This window comes from Cotesia glomerata, linkage group LG6, assembly GCF_020080835.1.
Source record: "Cotesia glomerata isolate CgM1 linkage group LG6, MPM_Cglom_v2.3, whole genome shotgun sequence".
In the NCBI taxonomy this organism is placed as follows: Eukaryota; Metazoa; Arthropoda; class Insecta; order Hymenoptera; family Braconidae; genus Cotesia; species Cotesia glomerata.
In genome coordinates, this window is record NC_058163.1 from 22338445 (window position 1) to 22356682 (window position 18238).

Consider the following 18238-nt stretch of genomic DNA (forward strand, 5'->3'; position numbering starts at 1 on the left):
GTTATTGTAATTTTTATGTAATTTATATATAGAGAGCGCAGCAGTCAACCTATTGGACGTCGAATACACAACAAGTGAGTGACAGAAAACATATTTGATCAACGTCACCACAATTATAATTTATATTTTACCTATTATCAAAAACAATTATAAAAATTTGGTAGATTAATTTTTTATTTCTCTGCAAAAATGATGACGCTTCGAGAAAAACAAATCCGTGAGTTTTAAAAATATTTTTTTACAGCTAATTATTTATTTATGAAACTTGGTTATGTTTATATTGAGTTAATTATCAATTAATTTATTTTTTAGAGGCTCTGAAGCAAATGTTAAATTTAAACCAGCAGGAGACAAAAGCCACGACAGCTGTTCCAACCTGGAAAATATTAATTTATGACCGTGTAGGTCAAGATATTATTTCACCGCTGATTTCTGTCAAAGAATTACGTGACTTAGGTATAACATTGCACATGTAAGTAATTCATTTATTTTATTTAATCACTCACTCATCAATTTTATCAAATAAAAGCTTAAAAAATTTTTTATCAAGAAACTTGAGAAAAAAATTTTTTTTATATCTGTAAAAATAGAGAATTATATGATACTGAAATCAGCTGACATTTGAAAATTTTTTTAGTTTTTTATAAATTCATTAAAAAAAAAACATTTATAAAAAATTTGCACTTGTAATTTTTTGAAATCTCTAGACGTAAAATTTTTTAATAAAAAATTTTTTTATAATAATTTAATTATTATAAAAATTTTAATCTATATTATTAAGAGAATGAGAAAAATTTTGTGTCCAAAATAGTCACATGACAAAATCGTTTTTTTTAATTGAAATTTAGCAAGGTCTTGATTTGCATTTTTGCCTTTTCAAGGTTTCATATAATTCTCATCAATAGTCAATTTATTGTGAGAAGTATTTAGGCTGCATTTGAAAATGATCTATCTCTAGACACATAATTAAGAAATGACTTTATCTTGTGAAATATTGACATTTTTAAAGATATAAGATCATCTCGACATTACACTCATCAAAACCTTTCATTTAAGTACCCACATCATTTTTTTATATATTTATATATGAAAAATATACCAAAATGCATGTGGGTATTCAAATGAAAGCTCTCGATGAGTGTAACATCGGGATGAGCTTATATCTTTGAAAATATCAACAACTAAGAAATTACCTTGTATCTTGTGAACTATTGACATTTTTAAACATATAAGCTCGCCCCAACATTACACTCATCAAGACCTTTCATTTGAGTACCCACATCAAATATTCATATATTTATATTTCTATATATATATATATATATATATATATATATAATGAAAATGGTCTTCATTTGAGGCTCAATCACGCCTAAACCACTGATCGTATCGACATGAAACTACCACCATTCGATGCGAAATGTTTCCTATATGGTTTATGGCTATTTATTTTTCGAATTCCAACGTTCCTTCATTTTTTTATTGTTGTTTTACTTTTATGAACATTTATCCCGCTAATAAAAACAGAAGACAAGCATTTTCTCTTGATTCTTTTGCTTTCATGGATTTCAACGGAGTATATTAAACGGATTATGTTCTTTTACATTCAGCTAAGAATCTACTCACACACTCCCATGCACCCACCCGCTCACTCCCACCCACCCACTTCCACTTATACCCAATGGAATAACTAATGAAAAACAAATTTTCTTATAAACTCCGCCGTCCATCTTACGGCATTAAATGAATATTTTTATTTTTAGATTAGAAATTTTATTAATTTTTTTTTTTTTTCAATTAATTTTTTTTTAATTTAGTTGAGAACGGCTGGACCGATTGGGATATTTTTTTTTTGTTATCTTTAGAATTGTCAGGAGAAAGATTTGTATGTAAAAAAAATTTTAAAAAGTCCGCTAAAAAGTTAAAAATTTCAATGATAATCGAAGGATTCCCATCTATATAGTCACTCATCACGAAATATCGGGAACCATAGGACTTAGAAACCTGAAACTTGGTAGGAATATTATTTTTGCTATTTAGAGGTCAGCTAAGAATGGATTTTAAGAAATTCATCCCCCAAAGGGAAACCCAAGAATCATGGAGAAAAGCTGGACCAGTCTATCGACTGAGTGCCCTACGAGTAGCTAGTGCCTTCCGCACTATATCAGAAGAAGCAGTGTGCGTCATTGCTGGAACCCTACCTCTTAGAGTTCTAGCAGAGGAAAGACGGGCCCTTTACCAACGAAAAAGGTCAACTGCACTGAGCCCTGAAGAACTTAGAATCGAAGAACGGCAGAAGAGCATAGGCCGATGGCAACTACAATGGGATGCTGCAGAGAAGGGTAGGTGGACGCACTGTCTCATACCTCGGATCGACATTTGGATTAACCGGAATCACGACGAAGTCAATTACTATCTTACGCAGATGTTGTCGGGACACGGGTGTTTTCGAGAGTACCTACACCGCTTTAAGCACGATGACTCTTCGGAGTGCCCGTCCTGCCCAGGAGTTGCTGAAGGTGCAGAGCACGTCTTCTTTGTATGTCCTCGTTTCGATCCATAGCGTGAAGAGTTGGAGAGGATCCTGAACCAGAAAATGCAACCAGATTCACTAGTGGAAGCAATGTTGTCATCAGAAGCTGCCTGGAACACTACCAACACGTTTGCAACAGAAGTCCTCAAACACTTGCGTTCCACCGAAAGAAGAAGAGCAAATAGCAGAAGATAGAAGAAAGGAAATTAACACCTTAGCCACCGGAAGGAAGAGCAGTAGCTAGATCCTCCATTCACGAAGTAATGCCTGACGGCGGTTTCCATGAGGGATTAGAAGAAAGAAGGAAAAGGGGTTTAGGGTTTAGTGGGTAGGGGCGTTAGCGTCGAGTTTTAGTATGACGCTGCGTCGAGTCGCCACATATCCAGGCCAAACAGCTATGTCTGGAATCCGTAAAAAGGATTCCCCCCCAAGGGGAAAACACACACACACACACACACACACACACACACACACACACACACACACACACACACACACACACACACACACACACACACACACATACAGACACCATCGCGGGAATAGTCAGGGAAGCTTCCTAGGAACTCGAAACGTCGAGATTCGATAAAAACTTGATTTTCGTAAAACGGGGTGAAAACAATAACTTCCCGATTTTTGAAAATCTTCGATTTTCTTAACGGGAAGTTAAAAATATGAAAAAAAAAAAAAAAAATAAAAATGAAATATAAAATTTAATTTATTTCCTTTTTCAATTCGCCCAGCGAAGCGGGCGGGAAACGGCTAGTATTGTATATACGTAAATAAAAAATATATCAAAATGCATGTGGGTACTCAAATGAAAGCTATTGATGAGTGTAACATCGGGATGAGCTTATATCTTTAAAAATGTCAATAATTAAAAACTGACATTGCTATCTTGTCAACCATTGACATTTTTAAATATATAAGCTCACCCCGACATTACACTCATCAAGACCTTTCATTTGAGTACCCACATCAATTTTTCATATATTTATACATATTATATATATGTATATATGAAAAATATATCAAAATGCATGTGGGTACTCAAATGAAAGCTCTTGATGAGTGTAACATCGGGATGAGCTTATATCTTTAAAAACGTCAATATTTAAGAAAGTACAGTGAAATTTAATAAAAGTCATTATTTAATAAAGAAAAATTTTATTTATTTATAGTTCACAAGTCACGGCAGTCACATAGTGCTAGTAACTAAATTAATTATTTAAATTTTCCAGGCAATTACATTCAGACAGAGATGTAATACCCGAAGTCCCAGCAATATATTTCTGCGCTCCAACGGAAGAAAACATAGGTCGTATTGATCAAGACTTCCAAAATGGTCTTTACGACATTTATCACTTGAATTTTATATCCCCAATATCTCGACAAAAAATGGAAGACCTGGCATCAGCAGCACTTTTAGCCGGTGCAGTTGCCAACATCCACAAAGTCTTCGATCAGTATCTCAACTTTATTACCTTGGAAGATGATATGTTCGTACTGAGGCATCAAAACAGCGACATGATATCCTACCACGCGATAAACCGCGGAGAGATTAAGGACACCGAGATGGAATCAATCATGGACATTATAGTCGACAGCCTGTTCTCAGTCTTCGTAACTCTAGGAACTGTTCCAATAATCCGGTGCCCACGTGGTAACGCCGCAGAGATGGTTGCCAAGAAGCTGGACAAAAAGCTCAGGGAGAATGTCTGGGACACGAGGAACAGTTTGTTCCAAGGTGAAGTCGCGGGTACTGGACACTTTTCATTTCAACGACCGCTCTTGATAGTCTTGGACCGTAGTGTTGACATGGCGACGCCGCTGCATCACACTTGGACCTACCAGGCGCTGGCTCACGACGTTCTCGAGCTGGCGCTCAATCGGCTGGTGGTTGAAGAAAATGTTGGGCGGTCTCCAGCTGGAGGCGCCAGGTCCAAAACTCGACCTTGCGAGCTTAATAATACCGACCGCTTTTGGTCTCAGCATAAAGGCAGTCCCTTCCCTCGGGTCGCTGAGGCTATTCAGGAAGAATTGGAGCAGTACCGCGTCTGCGAGGAAGAAGTTAAAAAACTTAAAAGCTCGATGGTTTGTATTCAATTTTAAGATAGAAAAAAATTAATTTTTTTGGATATGCTATTGAAGTTAGACAGCTGCCAATTTTTTTTATTTTAATATAAATTAAAGTAAGGTAAAAGACCCAGTTATTGACATTGGCCTAGTTGTTTGACATTTGCAATTATATTCTAATTATAAAAATAAAATGTCCTCAAAAAATCAATTATCTTAAAATTTATAATTCAAAAATTATGTTTATAAATTTATTGTAAGGTAAAAAACCCAGTTATTGACACTGGCCTAGTTATTGACACTTGCAATTTTATTTTAATTAAATAAAACAAATCGACTTTAATAAATTAATAGAGTGAAAGTTTTTAAAAGTTACCGTAGTTCTATTTCAATTTCTCATAAAACGCTAATAAAAGCAAGAAAGACAACCTGGGTAATTTTTAACAACTTTCACTGTAAATATAATTTTTTAATTATAAATTTTAAGGTTATTGGTTTTTTGAGAACATTTTATTTGTTTAATTATAATAAAATTGCAAGTGTCAATCAACTAGGCCAGTGTCAATAACTGGATCTTTTACCTTAGTTGTTTTGTTTTTTTTTTTAATTAAAATAAAATTGCAAGTGTCAATAACTGGGTCTTTTACCTTAGTTCACTCGGGACATAGTTTGTGCTATTTCTTTCCTTTTCACTCGCTAGTGCAGTCTTTCTCACGAGTTATCTCTTATTCGCTTTTACTAATGGTTATTTTTGTTTAATTAGCCAGTTTATTTACAATTTATAAAAAACCACATGGTTAAAATTTTCAAAATTTCTTTGGATTATTTTAAGTATATTATTCTAACAAGTATCAGTTTTTTTAAACGATCTTAAAATTCTTTTAATGCAATAATCATTAATATTTTTGATTTTCTCAATCTCCAACCATACTGTCTGTACTAAAATGTCATTTTTAGTTACAATTATCTCATTTCTGGTATGACCAATTGATTTAAAATTTCAACAGCACATGTTATGCGTATATGCGTATTCTATTACCCATATTTCAAATTTCGAAAACTTCTTAAAATTTTCCATATATGACCGAACTACTTTAATTACAAAAAAAAATGATTTTAAAAATTTCCATTGATAATTATTTTAAATGTTTTACATGTGGAATTTTTTTAATAATTTTATTACTGTAAAATTATAAAAAATTTCTATCAATTTTATTGTGTGATACTGAAGTTAGTAGACATCTAATAATTTTAAAAATTTTTATAATAAAAAAAAATTTAACAAAATTTCCAGATATAGAAATTAAAAAAAATTTTGTTCAGTGAAATTAAAAAAAATATTTTTCTTATAATAATTGATGGATTAAAAAAATTCCAAGAATTGTCAGATTTTTGCTAATTTCAGCATTATTATTTAATAGACATTTCATAATTTTTATAACAATTAAATTATAATGAAAAAAATTTTGCAAAAAATTCTACATGTAAAAGTTTTAAAAAATTATAAGTGCGAATTTTTTTTATATTTTTTAATTTTAAATATTAAAAAATTTAAGAATTCTTAGATATTAGCTAATGTCCGTATCATATTTATTAATAATAAATGTAAATATATAAACAGGGTATTGACGGTGACATGGACATACCCGGTAATATGGTTGCCAACAACACAGCCCGGCTGACAAATGCAGTAAACTCTTTACCGCAACTATTGGACATGAAGCGGCTGATTGACATGCACACGACGATCGCCACGGGAATTCTAAATTCCATAAAGTCACGTCGACTTGACACGTTCTTTGAAATAGAAGAAAAAATAATGAGCAAGCAAACTTTAGACCGCAGCATTCTCGATATTATTAATGACCCAGAAGCTGGAACACCTGAGGATAAAATTCGGTTGTTTATTATTTATTACCTCTGTACAAACATGTCAGAGGTTGAGTTCAACAAGCATGAAGCTGCGCTAGCCAATGCTGGATGCGATCTCAATCCACTTATGTACATAAAGAGATGGAGGTATTTTTATTTTTTAATTTTTAATTTTTAATATATTATTTTGCTTATTTATTATTTGTGGTGTAATTAATGTAATTGTTTTTTTAGGGGATATACAAAATTATCGGGTATTCAGAATAGTTATGAAGGTGGTGGTACTAAAACTGTTAGTATGTTTTCTAAACTTATGAATCAGGGTTCGTCGTTTGTGATGGAAGGGGTCAAAAATCTTGTGGTTAAAAGACATGTAAGTATTTTTAATTAATTATATGAAACTGAAATTAGAAGATATTGAATAATTTTATTTTATATGAAAATTAATTAGTACTTTAAAAATTATAGCATTCATAGTTTAGAAAAATTTTGACTTGTAAATAAAAAAAAAAAATTTTTTTTTTAATGTTTTTAAATGTCTGATAATTTTAGTATTAATTAATTATTAACAGTATTTTATTAAAAAAAATAATTGATAATTTTTTATTATCAAAAATTATGAATAATTTGTAATTATAAAAATTGTTAATAATATTTAATGTAAAAAATTATTGATAAAATTTAATATTAACAATTATTGATAAAATTGAATTATAAAAATTATTGATAATATTTAATTCTAACAATTATTCACAATATTTATTTCAGAATTTACCTGTGACTAAAATAGTTGACGAATTAATAGAAATGAAACAAAGTTCAAGTACTGAAGATTATTATTATCTTGATCCAAAGCAATTGAAACAAATTGAACATGTACCTAAAAATCGTACTACATTCCAAGACGTTATTGTATTTATCGTTGGTGGTGGTAATTACATTGAGTATCAAAACTTGAACGACTATGTAAAGGTAATTATTAATTATTAATTAAATAAAAAAAGGAATCTCACAATTTTTCTTTCCACAGCAAAAAACAAGTAGCGGTGCCAACAAAAGAGTTATCTACGGTTCAACGACGTTAATAAACGCCCGACAATTTATCAAACAATTGTCATTACTCGGGCAAGAAGTACACTGACTAAAAAACTAATTTATATAACGATAAGTATAATTATTTATAAAAAAAAAAAGTGGGGGTTATTTAGCTAAGCAGGGCTCAGTGTATGTACATTAAATAAAATCATTGTAAAGTAACACAGAATGATTTTGAAAACTCGTGTTATTTTACAATAGCAATTGAGAAAACAAGTAAACAATTACAATTATTTGTACAATGCGGTTTTTGAAATATAAAAACATCAGCAGAGCCTCGACACGTGGCAGTCTTATTGCTGCGCATGGTTACTATTTGTGCTGTAAATAAAAAAAAAATTAAAACATTTATTAATAAATTGTTATATTCAAAGTAACTTACAATTATTTAAAGTTAATAATTGTAATCATTTGATTTACATTACTTATTTTAATAAAGAACATTTTTATAACTATATTTTATCAGTTATCATAGTTATTATAATAATAATGATTTGCGATTTTGAACAATCATTATTATTATTATTGAGCTTGCATTAAAAGAAATAAAAAAAGTAATAATAATAATAATAATAATAATAACTAGCAACATTGCAGTCACTACGTGACTGTCGTGGCTTGTGAACTATGAATAAATAAAATTTTGCTTTATTAAATAATGACTTTTGTTAAATTGCACTGTACTTTCTTAAATATTGACGTTTTTAAAGATATAAGCTCATCCCGATGTTACACTCATCAAGAGCTTTCATTTGAGTACCCACATGCATTTTTATATATTTTTCATATATACATATATATTTTAAAGATATAAGCTCATCCCGATGTTACACTCATCAAGAGCTTTCATTTGAGTACCCACATGCATTTTGATATATTTTTCATTTATACATATATACAATATATATAAATATATGAAAAATTGATGTGGGTACTCAAATGAAAGGCCTCGATGAGTGTAAGATAGGGATGAGCTTATATCTTTAAAAATATCAATAGTTCACAAGATACAAGGTCGTTTCTTAATTATTGATATTTTTAAAGATCTAAGCTCATCTTGATGTTACACTCATCAAGAGCTTTCATTTGAATACCCACATGTATTTTGATATATTTTTCATATATACATATATACAATATATATAAATATATGAAAAATTGATGTGGGTACTCAAATGAAAGGTCTCGATGAGTGTAATGTCGGAGTGAGCTTATATCTTTAAAAATGTCAATAGTTCACAAGACACAAAGTAATTTCTTAATTATGTATCTAGAGATAGAGCATTTTCGAATGCAGCCTAAGTACTTATCATAATAAATTGACTGTTGATGAGAATGATATGAAACCATAAAAAGGCACAACTCTAAGTCAAAACTTTTCCAACGATACTAAATTTAACTATAAAAATCTATTTTATTATCATATGAATACACTGACCACAAAATTTTGCTTATTCTCTTAATAATATAGATAATAATTTGCTATTTCGGAAAAGTATTATTATTATTATTATTATTATTGATTTAGTATTTAAAAAAAAAATAATAATAAATCATTATCATTATTTACTTCAATCTTAATTTAATTATCATCAAAATCGACATCAATACAAATTGAATTATTTTTTTTTTACTCATTCAATTTTAAATACTTATTTTTAATAATCCCTATTTCTAATCCCTAGCTTTTATCCTCAGACTTTATTTCTATTTTCCTCCCTAACAAATCATACTTGACAGGATTAGCATACTCTGCTTCTGAATCCGACGAACAATCAGTATCGCTTGAATCATTATAAGACCCGATTCCTGGAAGAATTCCAATACATTTCATTCCTACTGACTGACTTGTTGGCTGCGCTGTTTTTATTTCTTTTTTTGGCGAGTCGTCATTGGTATCAGTCTCGGACAATTTTCTCTTGGTACCTAATCATCATAAATATCCAATTAAAAGAAACTCAACAAAAAAAAAAAAAGTAGTAAAACCTAAATTAATTTTACCTTGGCTGGATCCTGACTTGTCAGGTCTGTTAACAACAACACCTGCTAATACTTTGACCTGGGAATGTTTACCAGCTGTTTTGCTTCCAGTAGACAGAGGCTTTAACTCGGACTTGAGTCTCTCTTCCTGAATTTTATCTTGCAGAGAAGCAACGGCTTTTTTAAAGTCACGCAGCTCTTGAGCTTCTTCTTCTTTCTTCTTTCTTTCTTCTTCTAGTTTTTTTCTGTCGACCAGGTCTAGAAATTCAACTTCATCGTCATCTAGACCTTTTATCATATTTTCTGTAATAAATTATTTAGTAATTAATCAATTGACAGCTGATAGTTATAGTTATTCTTGATTATTTATTTACAAATAATTGATACAAAAATTAGCAGAAAAAAACTTATAATAATTTAATTAGAAATAAAAAAAATTTTTTTCAAATAAAAAAAAAAATTTTTTTAATAATTTTTTCAATAAAAATTAAATTACAAAAATTTTCAAATGTCTAATATTATTATTTTCAATAAATAACTTACTAAGTTTGTGAGCTTCTTCATATTCAAGATCTCGTTTGTTTTTTTGCTCCTGTAACTTTTCATACAGCGGCCTGGGATCATATTTTTCTTCCGGACGTTCTATAGATAATTAATAATCAAATTAATTAGGTAATAAAGCACTGACTTAATAATTACATTGTTAGTTTATATAATTATTACTAATTTATTTAATTAAATTGTAAATTATTCAAAAAATTCTACAAATAATTGTCAAAATACTAAACGTCAAAAATTCACAAAATTTTTAATTAAAAAAAAATTGTTTCTTCAATTTTTACATAAAAGAAAATTGCAACAATAAAAAAAAATAATTATAATAAAGTAATAACAATCTCCCGGAATTACCAATTGGATCTTCAGCAGTTCTCACACGCTCCCATTCTTCTTGTCTAGCTTTCCGTTGCTCAGCAAGTTCAGCTTCGGACACAAATCCCGAGCTCATTTTTTTAACTAAATAATGATTTATTATTTAAAAAAAGTATATCAAATAGTAAATATTTTTTTTTCTAATTAAGTTATTATATTTACTGGTTAATTTATTTACATGATAACTATAGTTTTCTAATCAACAGCAGTTAGGTATAGTGTGTCACTCACGATAGTGCTGCTGTCTGGCGGCCAGTGATGTAAACAGCTGATTATGCCCCGGCAAAATTTTGAATCATTAATTTAAAAAAAATTTTTTTTATAAGAGTAAGATAAATAAATACATATGACTTATAATTTTTATAATAAAGTTGTTTTATTATCTATCAAGTTTTGTAATTAATAATACTAAAATATACATTAAAAAAATACAATAATTTTTTTTTAACAAAAAAAAACAATTAAAAAAAAAAATATAAAATAAATAATAAAAAAAAGCTACTTCATAAAATCGCTTATTATTTATAAAATTTTACGATAAATAATATTATAATGTATTAAAAAAAAAAAAAAAAAAACAGACTATAATACAATAATTTCTTTCTTAAAGAAAATCAATACAAAAAAAAAGTACTTTTTAAAAAAATACATGTTAAAACGAATATTAAAAAAAAAGCTACTTCATAAGCAGCATTATCACAAATAAAATAAAAAAAGTACCGGTTTTAAATAAATAAAACTTTGCCAAAATAAAATAAAAAATAAAAATACTTTGAATTTTCAATTTTCAACGAAGGCTGCAGCTTCCTTCTTGGAAATTTTCTGCAAGTACGAAACCTTATTTCGTATTTGAACTCCAAAAAACTCATTCGCATACTCGAGCTGCTCCGGTCTGAAAATAAAGTCAAAAAAATGAATCTCTAAATTTAAAAATAAATAAATAAATAAGAAAAAAAATAAATACCTGAAAGTCGTAGAAATAAATTGTATCTTATCACTAAGACTAGCGATTAACTTCGCAAAGCTTTTTCTATGCTCTGGATCAAGCGCGTAGTCGCTTTCATCAAGCACATAAAACGGGGTAAAATGGCACTTCTGCGCAGCCAAAATGAAAGCTAAAGCAACAAGTGACTTCTGCCCGCTGGAGAACTGTTCTAAAACCTGATGCTCTTCAGCGGATTCATTGAAAGAGACCTCCATGTCCACTCCAATTAAATCACCAGCCTCTATAATTTCCACCGTAATATCTTCAAAATACTTATCTACTTCTCCATCTATTTTCAAAATCAACTTAGCAGATCCACCAGGAACCAGTTTTTTAAAAGTCCTATTGAAGTGCTTGTTTATCTCTCGAAAAGTAGTACAAGTAATTTCAGTCTTGCTTTCCCTGACAAGCTGGAGAAGCTTCCTTGCTTCCTCGACGTACTGTATTAATTTTTCATGAGTCGCTTTGAATTCTTCACTTAACTCCGTGACCATTTCAAACTGCCGAAGCACATCTATGTTAATATTCTCTAGAGACTTCAAGCTCGCATTAACTTCTCTTAATCTCTCATTTAATTCTCTAAAAGAAAGCTGAACATTGTGATGCCGCGTCATAGGATCCAGAGTATTTAATTTTTCCTTCTGTACAGAAATTTCTTTCTCATAATTCTTAATTTTCGCTTCTAGCTCTTCAACAGAATAATTTAGAGCCCTGAAATTTTCCAAAATTTCTTCTTTTCTTCCCACTTTCTTTTTCAATTCTTCTTCAAGATTTATTTTAATTTTCACCAAATCTGTAATTTTATCTTCGTCAATCCTCTCATTAATCTCATTAATTTTATTTTTAATCTCACTTATTTCTTCTTTAGTCCTTCGCAACTCCAAATTAAATTTTTCTACCCCAACCTCCAGCTCCTGAAGTCTCTCCTCTAATTTTTTTTTCTTCAACAATCCTTTCTTCACAAATTTTTCCAAGCGATATTTTTCATTGCTCAAATCAATCAAGTCATCAACTAATTTTTTCTTCTTACAGCTCAACTGTACAATTAAATCATTAACCTCCTCAAATTGCCTCTGATCCTCATCAGTCAACTGACTAAGTAAATCTTGCTCCAATTCGCTCTCCAAATGCTCTTTATTCCCCCGAACAATCTCCAAGTCAGTCACAAAATCATTCAAAATTCTTTCCGTCTCCTCGCACTTGCTCTCAACATCCCTCTGCTGCTCCTTCAGCCTTTCAATTTCTTCCCTAACATTCTTTTGAATATCATTAGATTTTATCAACTTCACCTCCAACTTATTTATCTCCGTTAAATTTTTATTAGACTCGTCTTCAACTCTTTTAAATTCATCATCAAGCCTCTTCAACTTTCCCTCAGCCCTCCGAATTTTCTCCAATATTTTAGCCCGAGTTCTGTAAGCAACAATCATTGATTTATAATTTTTTTTATGTCCACCAGCTACATCCCCCGACTTAGAAATTTTAGCGCCATTCAAAGTAATACAATTCAACTTATATCTATCAACTGCATTGCTAGCACACTCCAAATTTTTACATACAAGCGTCCTTCCAAAAATACTAGCAATAACAGCATCAAACTTGTCCTCATACCGCAGAGAATATATTAAAGGCCTTGCTTCATCATCATCATCCGGATAATTTTGCTCTTTAAAATTCAATCTATTAATTGCCAAAAAATTAACAACTCCAGGCAATTTTTTTTCGTTCATTTCTTCCAAGATTTTCATTCCAAATTCATCAGACTCAACAATATTATAAAACAGACGAGTCCCAGCAGTCATTTCAATCGCAGTGTTAAGATCTTCTATTGCGCTAAAATTATCAACTACCATCCCATGATAATTTTCTTCTACTTCTTCTCTATCACGCTGCCTAAAAGTCTCAAGAACTTTAGCAACACTATAAAGCCCAATAATAATATCTTTATTAACTCCAATAGCCTGGTCAGCTTTTTTCAACTCATGATTCAAATCATTTAATTCACTCTCATAAATACTCTTCTTCTCAAACAAATCTTTGCGTTGTTTTTGGAGCTGACTTCTTTCATTTTTTCTATCATCCAAAGTTCGCTCAGAATTAATAATAGAAGTTAGCCGTGATTTAAAATAATCTTCAAGCTCTTGAATTTTATTTTCAAAATCACGCTTCTTATTTCTTTCCACTTCAAGTTCTTTTTTGTACTGAGCTCTGTACTGATCAGACTCTTTAATTTTTTTATCTAATAATTGCATGTGTTCTTTAATCCAAGCATCGCGTTCATCTTTATTTTCAAACAATTTTTTACGGTGCTTTTTTAAGATCAATTCTTTCTGGAATTTCTCTGCAACAGTTAAGTCATGTGTAATAATTTTATCTTCAGCTTCTTTAGCTTCACACTCTTTCTTAATAGGAATTAAATCATCGTTAAATTTATCAATTGACTCTATTAATTTTTCCAACTCTTCTTTAATTTCTTCCTGAGCCTCTTCATCTTTGCTGATATTTTCTATCAAACGCTCAAGATTAACCTTCCAATTTTTTTCATTAATCAAAAGTTTTTCCCTTTTAGTAATTAATTCCCGAAAATTAAATTTAGCAAGATCAATTTCTTTTTTAGTCACGTTAATTTTACTAACAAGCTTAGAAATTTCTTCTTCAACTGAATTTAAATCCTGTTTAACGTCAATCAACTCAGCGCTCTGCGCAGAATATCGGCGCTGTGCTTTAGTGAGCAAGCTGGTGAATTTTTTCAGCTCCATTTCACTTAGCAAGAACTCTAATAAGCGACGCTGCTTCTTTAATTCAGCATACTGCTTCATGTCTTGCTCTTCTACTTCTTTCTGCCGCAAGCATCTGTTTACATTGTCAAATAAGTCGTCACGCGACAGGTAAGTCACTATCGGGTACAGCAGTGTCTTCATTTCCTGATACCGGGTTTCGAATAAAGAGATACCCGCTATTTCTTTGAGCTGGTCCAATCTCATTTCATCTGTGCCTGTTACTATTTCTAATAGCTCACGCTGCTTGATGATGTAATAGGGATTGCGAGCTGATAATCCAGCGGACGGGAATAATCTAAGAATTTCTTCTTTTGAAATTCGCTTTTTGTTTAAAAGAAATTGATCTTGCTTTGGACCAATTGTGCGACGGATTATTATTTTTTCTGTTGATTCTCCAAGGAATTGTTTGTCAGAGTTGTTGAAGATTAGTTCTACAAAACAGGAAGGAACTCGAGAAGATGTGCCTTCGTGGAGAAAACTGTTGCGCTCTTCCGGTGATAATTTGTGGTATTCTTCGCACAAGACGAATTGAATCGCTTCAAAGAAACTACTTTTTCCGGATCCATTTCTGCCAACTATAATTTGTAATAATTAATAAGTAATTTGTTATTAAATTTATTTACAATTTTAAGTATTTAATTTTTTTTTTCTCTTAGAAAAAATTTTATTATAAAAAAAAAAATCAAAAATTTTTTCTTAAAATTGAAAATTAGTTTTTTTTTTTAAGAATTTTATTGTAAATAAAAAAACTTGAAATTAAGAAAATTATTTATGATAAAAAAAAATTAACAAGAATTTAAATTACTAATTAAATAAAAATTTTATATTAAAGTATTTACCGTGTTCAGATAATCTGGATAATTTATCATAATAAAGTTAGCCGACATTTTTGATTTTTTAATTTTGCCTATTTATTAAATCAGAACTAAAAAATATTTTTAACTTCCCGCTAGGAAAATTGAAAATTTTCAAAAATCGGGAAGATATTGGTTTTACCCCGTTTTTCGAAAATCGAGTTTTCATCAGATCTCGACGTTTTGAGGTCCTAGGAAGCTTTCCTGACTATTCCCGCGAGGGTGTCACTATGTCTGTCTGTCTGTGTGTGTGTGTGTGTGTGTGTGTGTGTGTGTGTGTGTGTGTGTGTGTGTGTGTGTGTGTGTGTGTGTGTGTGTGTGTGTGTGTGTGTGTGTAAACCACTTATAACTTTTGAACGGTTGAACCGATTTCATCGCGGTTGGTGCCATTCGAAAGGGCTTCACCAAACTTAGATTTTCTGTTAATTTGAACCGATTCGGACCGATAGATTTTGAGATATTTGGAGAAGTCTAAAAAAAAATAGGAAAAAAAATTTTTTCAGAAGTGATTTTTTTAGGATAACTTTTAAACAGCTTTACCGATCGATTTCAAAAATTAATCAGCTCTCAACCTTGAAAAACCACGTCGATCTCCGCCAATCCGGTCAAAATCGGTTGATTCGTTCGAGAGATATCGTGAACGAAAGAAAACTGAAAAAAGTGTTTTTTCGAAGTTACTCCGAAATTTCTAGTTTGACCAATTAAAACTTAGAAATTCTTTATGAGGCTTAAAAAACTACGTAGAATGCCGCCAACCACGTAAAAATCGGTTCATTCATTTAAACGTTATTGCAGTTTGAAAATTCAAAAAATAGTGTTCTATGAAACTTCTATCAGACTTTTAAGCTCAAAGAGCTCAAAAGCATAGAAAAGGTATCTTTTTGAGCTCGGAGAGCTCAAAAGAACATACACAGATTCTATTTTTGAGCTCGAAGAGCTCAAAAAAAGCGGCCAGGTATTAACGGAATTGGCGGGAAGTTGCAGGGATGGCCTTTAGGGTCAACCGTTTTCCTAATTTTTTTTTCTCATTTTCTTTGACATAATTTAATTGTTAAAAAAATTCTTAAAATTATATAATATCTACTAAATTAATTTTCATTAAAAAGAATTGTAAAAATTTTTAAATGTCGGCTAACTTAATTTTCATGGATAATTTATACGTACCAATTACATTGTATCCTGGATGGAATGGACCGATAGTAATTGGCCCTTGGTAAGACCTGAAGCCCTCAATGATGATCTGAAAAAAAAAAATAAAATTAATTTTATCATTAAAATAAATCAATATTAAAAAAAGATAAATTTATTTTTTTAATGTTACTATTAATTATTAAATATTATAATAATATAATATTATGTTATTAATTTTAAGTTAAGAATCTTCAAAAAAACTTCTAACCTTACATTTTTTTTTTTTTTTATAAAAATAACAAGTAAAGAATTTTTACCTTTTCAATATACATATTTATTTAGTAAATTTTGTAAAATGATTGAATTTTTTATCTTTAATTTCTTTTAGAATATAATAATTGATTTTTTACATCGCACACGAGAAGACAGCGATCCGCGTAACGTAAGAATGGAAGAAATGGCGAAGATTGTGCGATTGGCGGTTAAAATGGCTTGTAGTGCGAAAATCTTGTCGGTTAAAAAATTCCAAGAAGTTCGACAGTTACTTATAAATCAAAATAATGTATGAATTTTTTTTTTGTTTTTAATTCCTGTAATACTTATTTTCAATATTTCAATAATAAATTTTTTATTTTTATTTATAATTATTTAATTATCCAACAAGGTTAATAATCAGTCAGTTTTATTTATTTAATGAAATGACTTTGCTATTTTTTACACTTATAGTTAAAAAAAATTTGGCAACAGCGCGATGATAATTTTTTAAAATTTCTATAAATGGAAGTTTTTTTTTGCCGTAATTAATTTAATAAAAAAAATTGTAAAATGTCTCTTCAATTAATTTTTATAAAAATTCAGTAATAATAAGTCAGTAATTAAAAAGTCAATTATAGCGTTTGCATATGATACTGAAATTAATGTCTGTCAATTTTATGAAAATTAAGTTAGCCGACGTCTAAAAATTTTTAGAATTTTTTTTTCATTGAAAAAATTATTATAAAAAAATTTCATTTGTAAAAAACTTAAAAAACTGTAAGTGCAATTCTTCAAAAATATTTTTTTGTTTTAATTTCATTAATGAAAAAAAAAATCAAAAAATTAAAAACGTCGGCTGACTTAATTTTTGTTTCAATTTTTTAGATTTATATAACAACTAAATTACTATGAAACTAAAATTAGCCGACAGCGAAAAATTTTTATTTTTTTTTTTATTAATTGAATAGAAATAAAAAAATATTTTTAAAAAATTGCACGTATAGTTTTTCAAATTTTTTACATGTGCAATTTTTTCTTTTAATTTTTTTATTTTATTAATAAAAAAAATTTTGTTAAATTGTCAGCTGTCGCTAATTTTATTTTCATAAATTACTATGAAAAAATTTTAATAAAAAAATTCCACAGGTAAAAATTAAAAAAAATTATTACTTGAAATCTTTAGAATTTTTTTTTTAATTGTTACAAAATTAAAAAAAAAAAATTAACAGCTTTCAGCTAACTTCAGTTTCATAAAAATTTTCAATGTCTGCAATTAGGTGATTGTAATTAATTAGCAAGTTCAATGAAAAAAGTGAGCATTCATTAAAATATTTAATTAAAATATTTATATGCAATTATTAAAATTTTTTAATTATTAATAATGTGTAATTTCACTCACCGAGATTAACAATGTCAAAATCTCACTATTAACAATTCAATAATAACAACAACAATAAAAACTTTGAAATAGTAGCGCTATAGTTTCTTAAAGCGCCACTGTGGTGAAATTGTGAACTACAACTTAACCCACCAGACGGCGCATTTAATTACCACCATGTGGCGGTTCTGTCGCCTCGGTCGCGCCTCTAGCGGCCAGAAGTCAAATCAAACCTACCAAAGCGCCAGTCATCGGAGCGGGAAACCCTCTCACTCTCTCCAATAAACAATCCCGCACAAACTCAAATAATCCCGCCTTTTTGTACGCCATAGCTGTGGCGTGATTGTGCATTATTATTATTATTATTAT

At 29.7% G+C, this 18238-nt stretch overlaps 3 protein-coding genes across 5 annotated transcripts; 1 reads left to right on the forward strand and 2 right to left on the reverse strand.

Annotated features, from left to right (window-relative positions):
- LOC123267753 (protein sly1 homolog) lies at positions 1-7953 on the forward strand. Its single transcript, XM_044732583.1, has 7 exons — positions 1-217; positions 313-472; positions 3775-4627; positions 6231-6628; positions 6716-6854; positions 7250-7453; positions 7512-7953. Exons 1-7 carry the CDS (start codon positions 190-192, stop codon positions 7620-7622), a joined length of 1893 nt encoding a protein of 630 aa, XP_044588518.1. The 5' UTR covers positions 1-189; the 3' UTR covers positions 7623-7953.
- LOC123267755 (PSME3-interacting protein) lies at positions 7754-10659 on the reverse strand. Of its 3 annotated transcripts, none has more exons than XM_044732589.1 (5): positions 10466-10659; positions 10100-10198; positions 9578-9859; positions 9328-9502; positions 7754-7897 (listed from the first exon to the last, which is right to left on the reverse strand). In XM_044732589.1, exons 1-5 carry the CDS (start codon positions 10560-10562, stop codon positions 7870-7872), a joined length of 681 nt encoding a protein of 226 aa, XP_044588524.1. In that variant the 5' UTR covers positions 10563-10659; the 3' UTR covers positions 7754-7869. The 3 variants fall into 3 exon arrangements, with proteins under 3 accessions (XP_044588524.1, XP_044588523.1, XP_044588522.1); XM_044732588.1 differs by having other exon boundaries at positions 7754-7899; positions 9233-9502; positions 10466-10658; XM_044732587.1 differs by lacking the exon at positions 7754-7897 and having other exon boundaries at positions 9157-9502; positions 10466-10658.
- A 549-nt stretch (positions 10660-11208) lies between these two features.
- On the reverse strand, positions 11209-18034 carry LOC123266602 (structural maintenance of chromosomes protein 3-like). Its single transcript, XM_044730905.1, has 5 exons — positions 17891-18034; positions 16554-16780; positions 16270-16345; positions 11451-14826; positions 11209-11378 (listed from the first exon to the last, which is right to left on the reverse strand). Exons 2-5 carry the CDS (start codon positions 16566-16568, stop codon positions 11267-11269), a joined length of 3579 nt encoding a protein of 1192 aa, XP_044586840.1. The 5' UTR covers positions 16569-16780; positions 17891-18034; the 3' UTR covers positions 11209-11266.
- Positions 18035-18238: the final 204 nt, after the last annotated feature.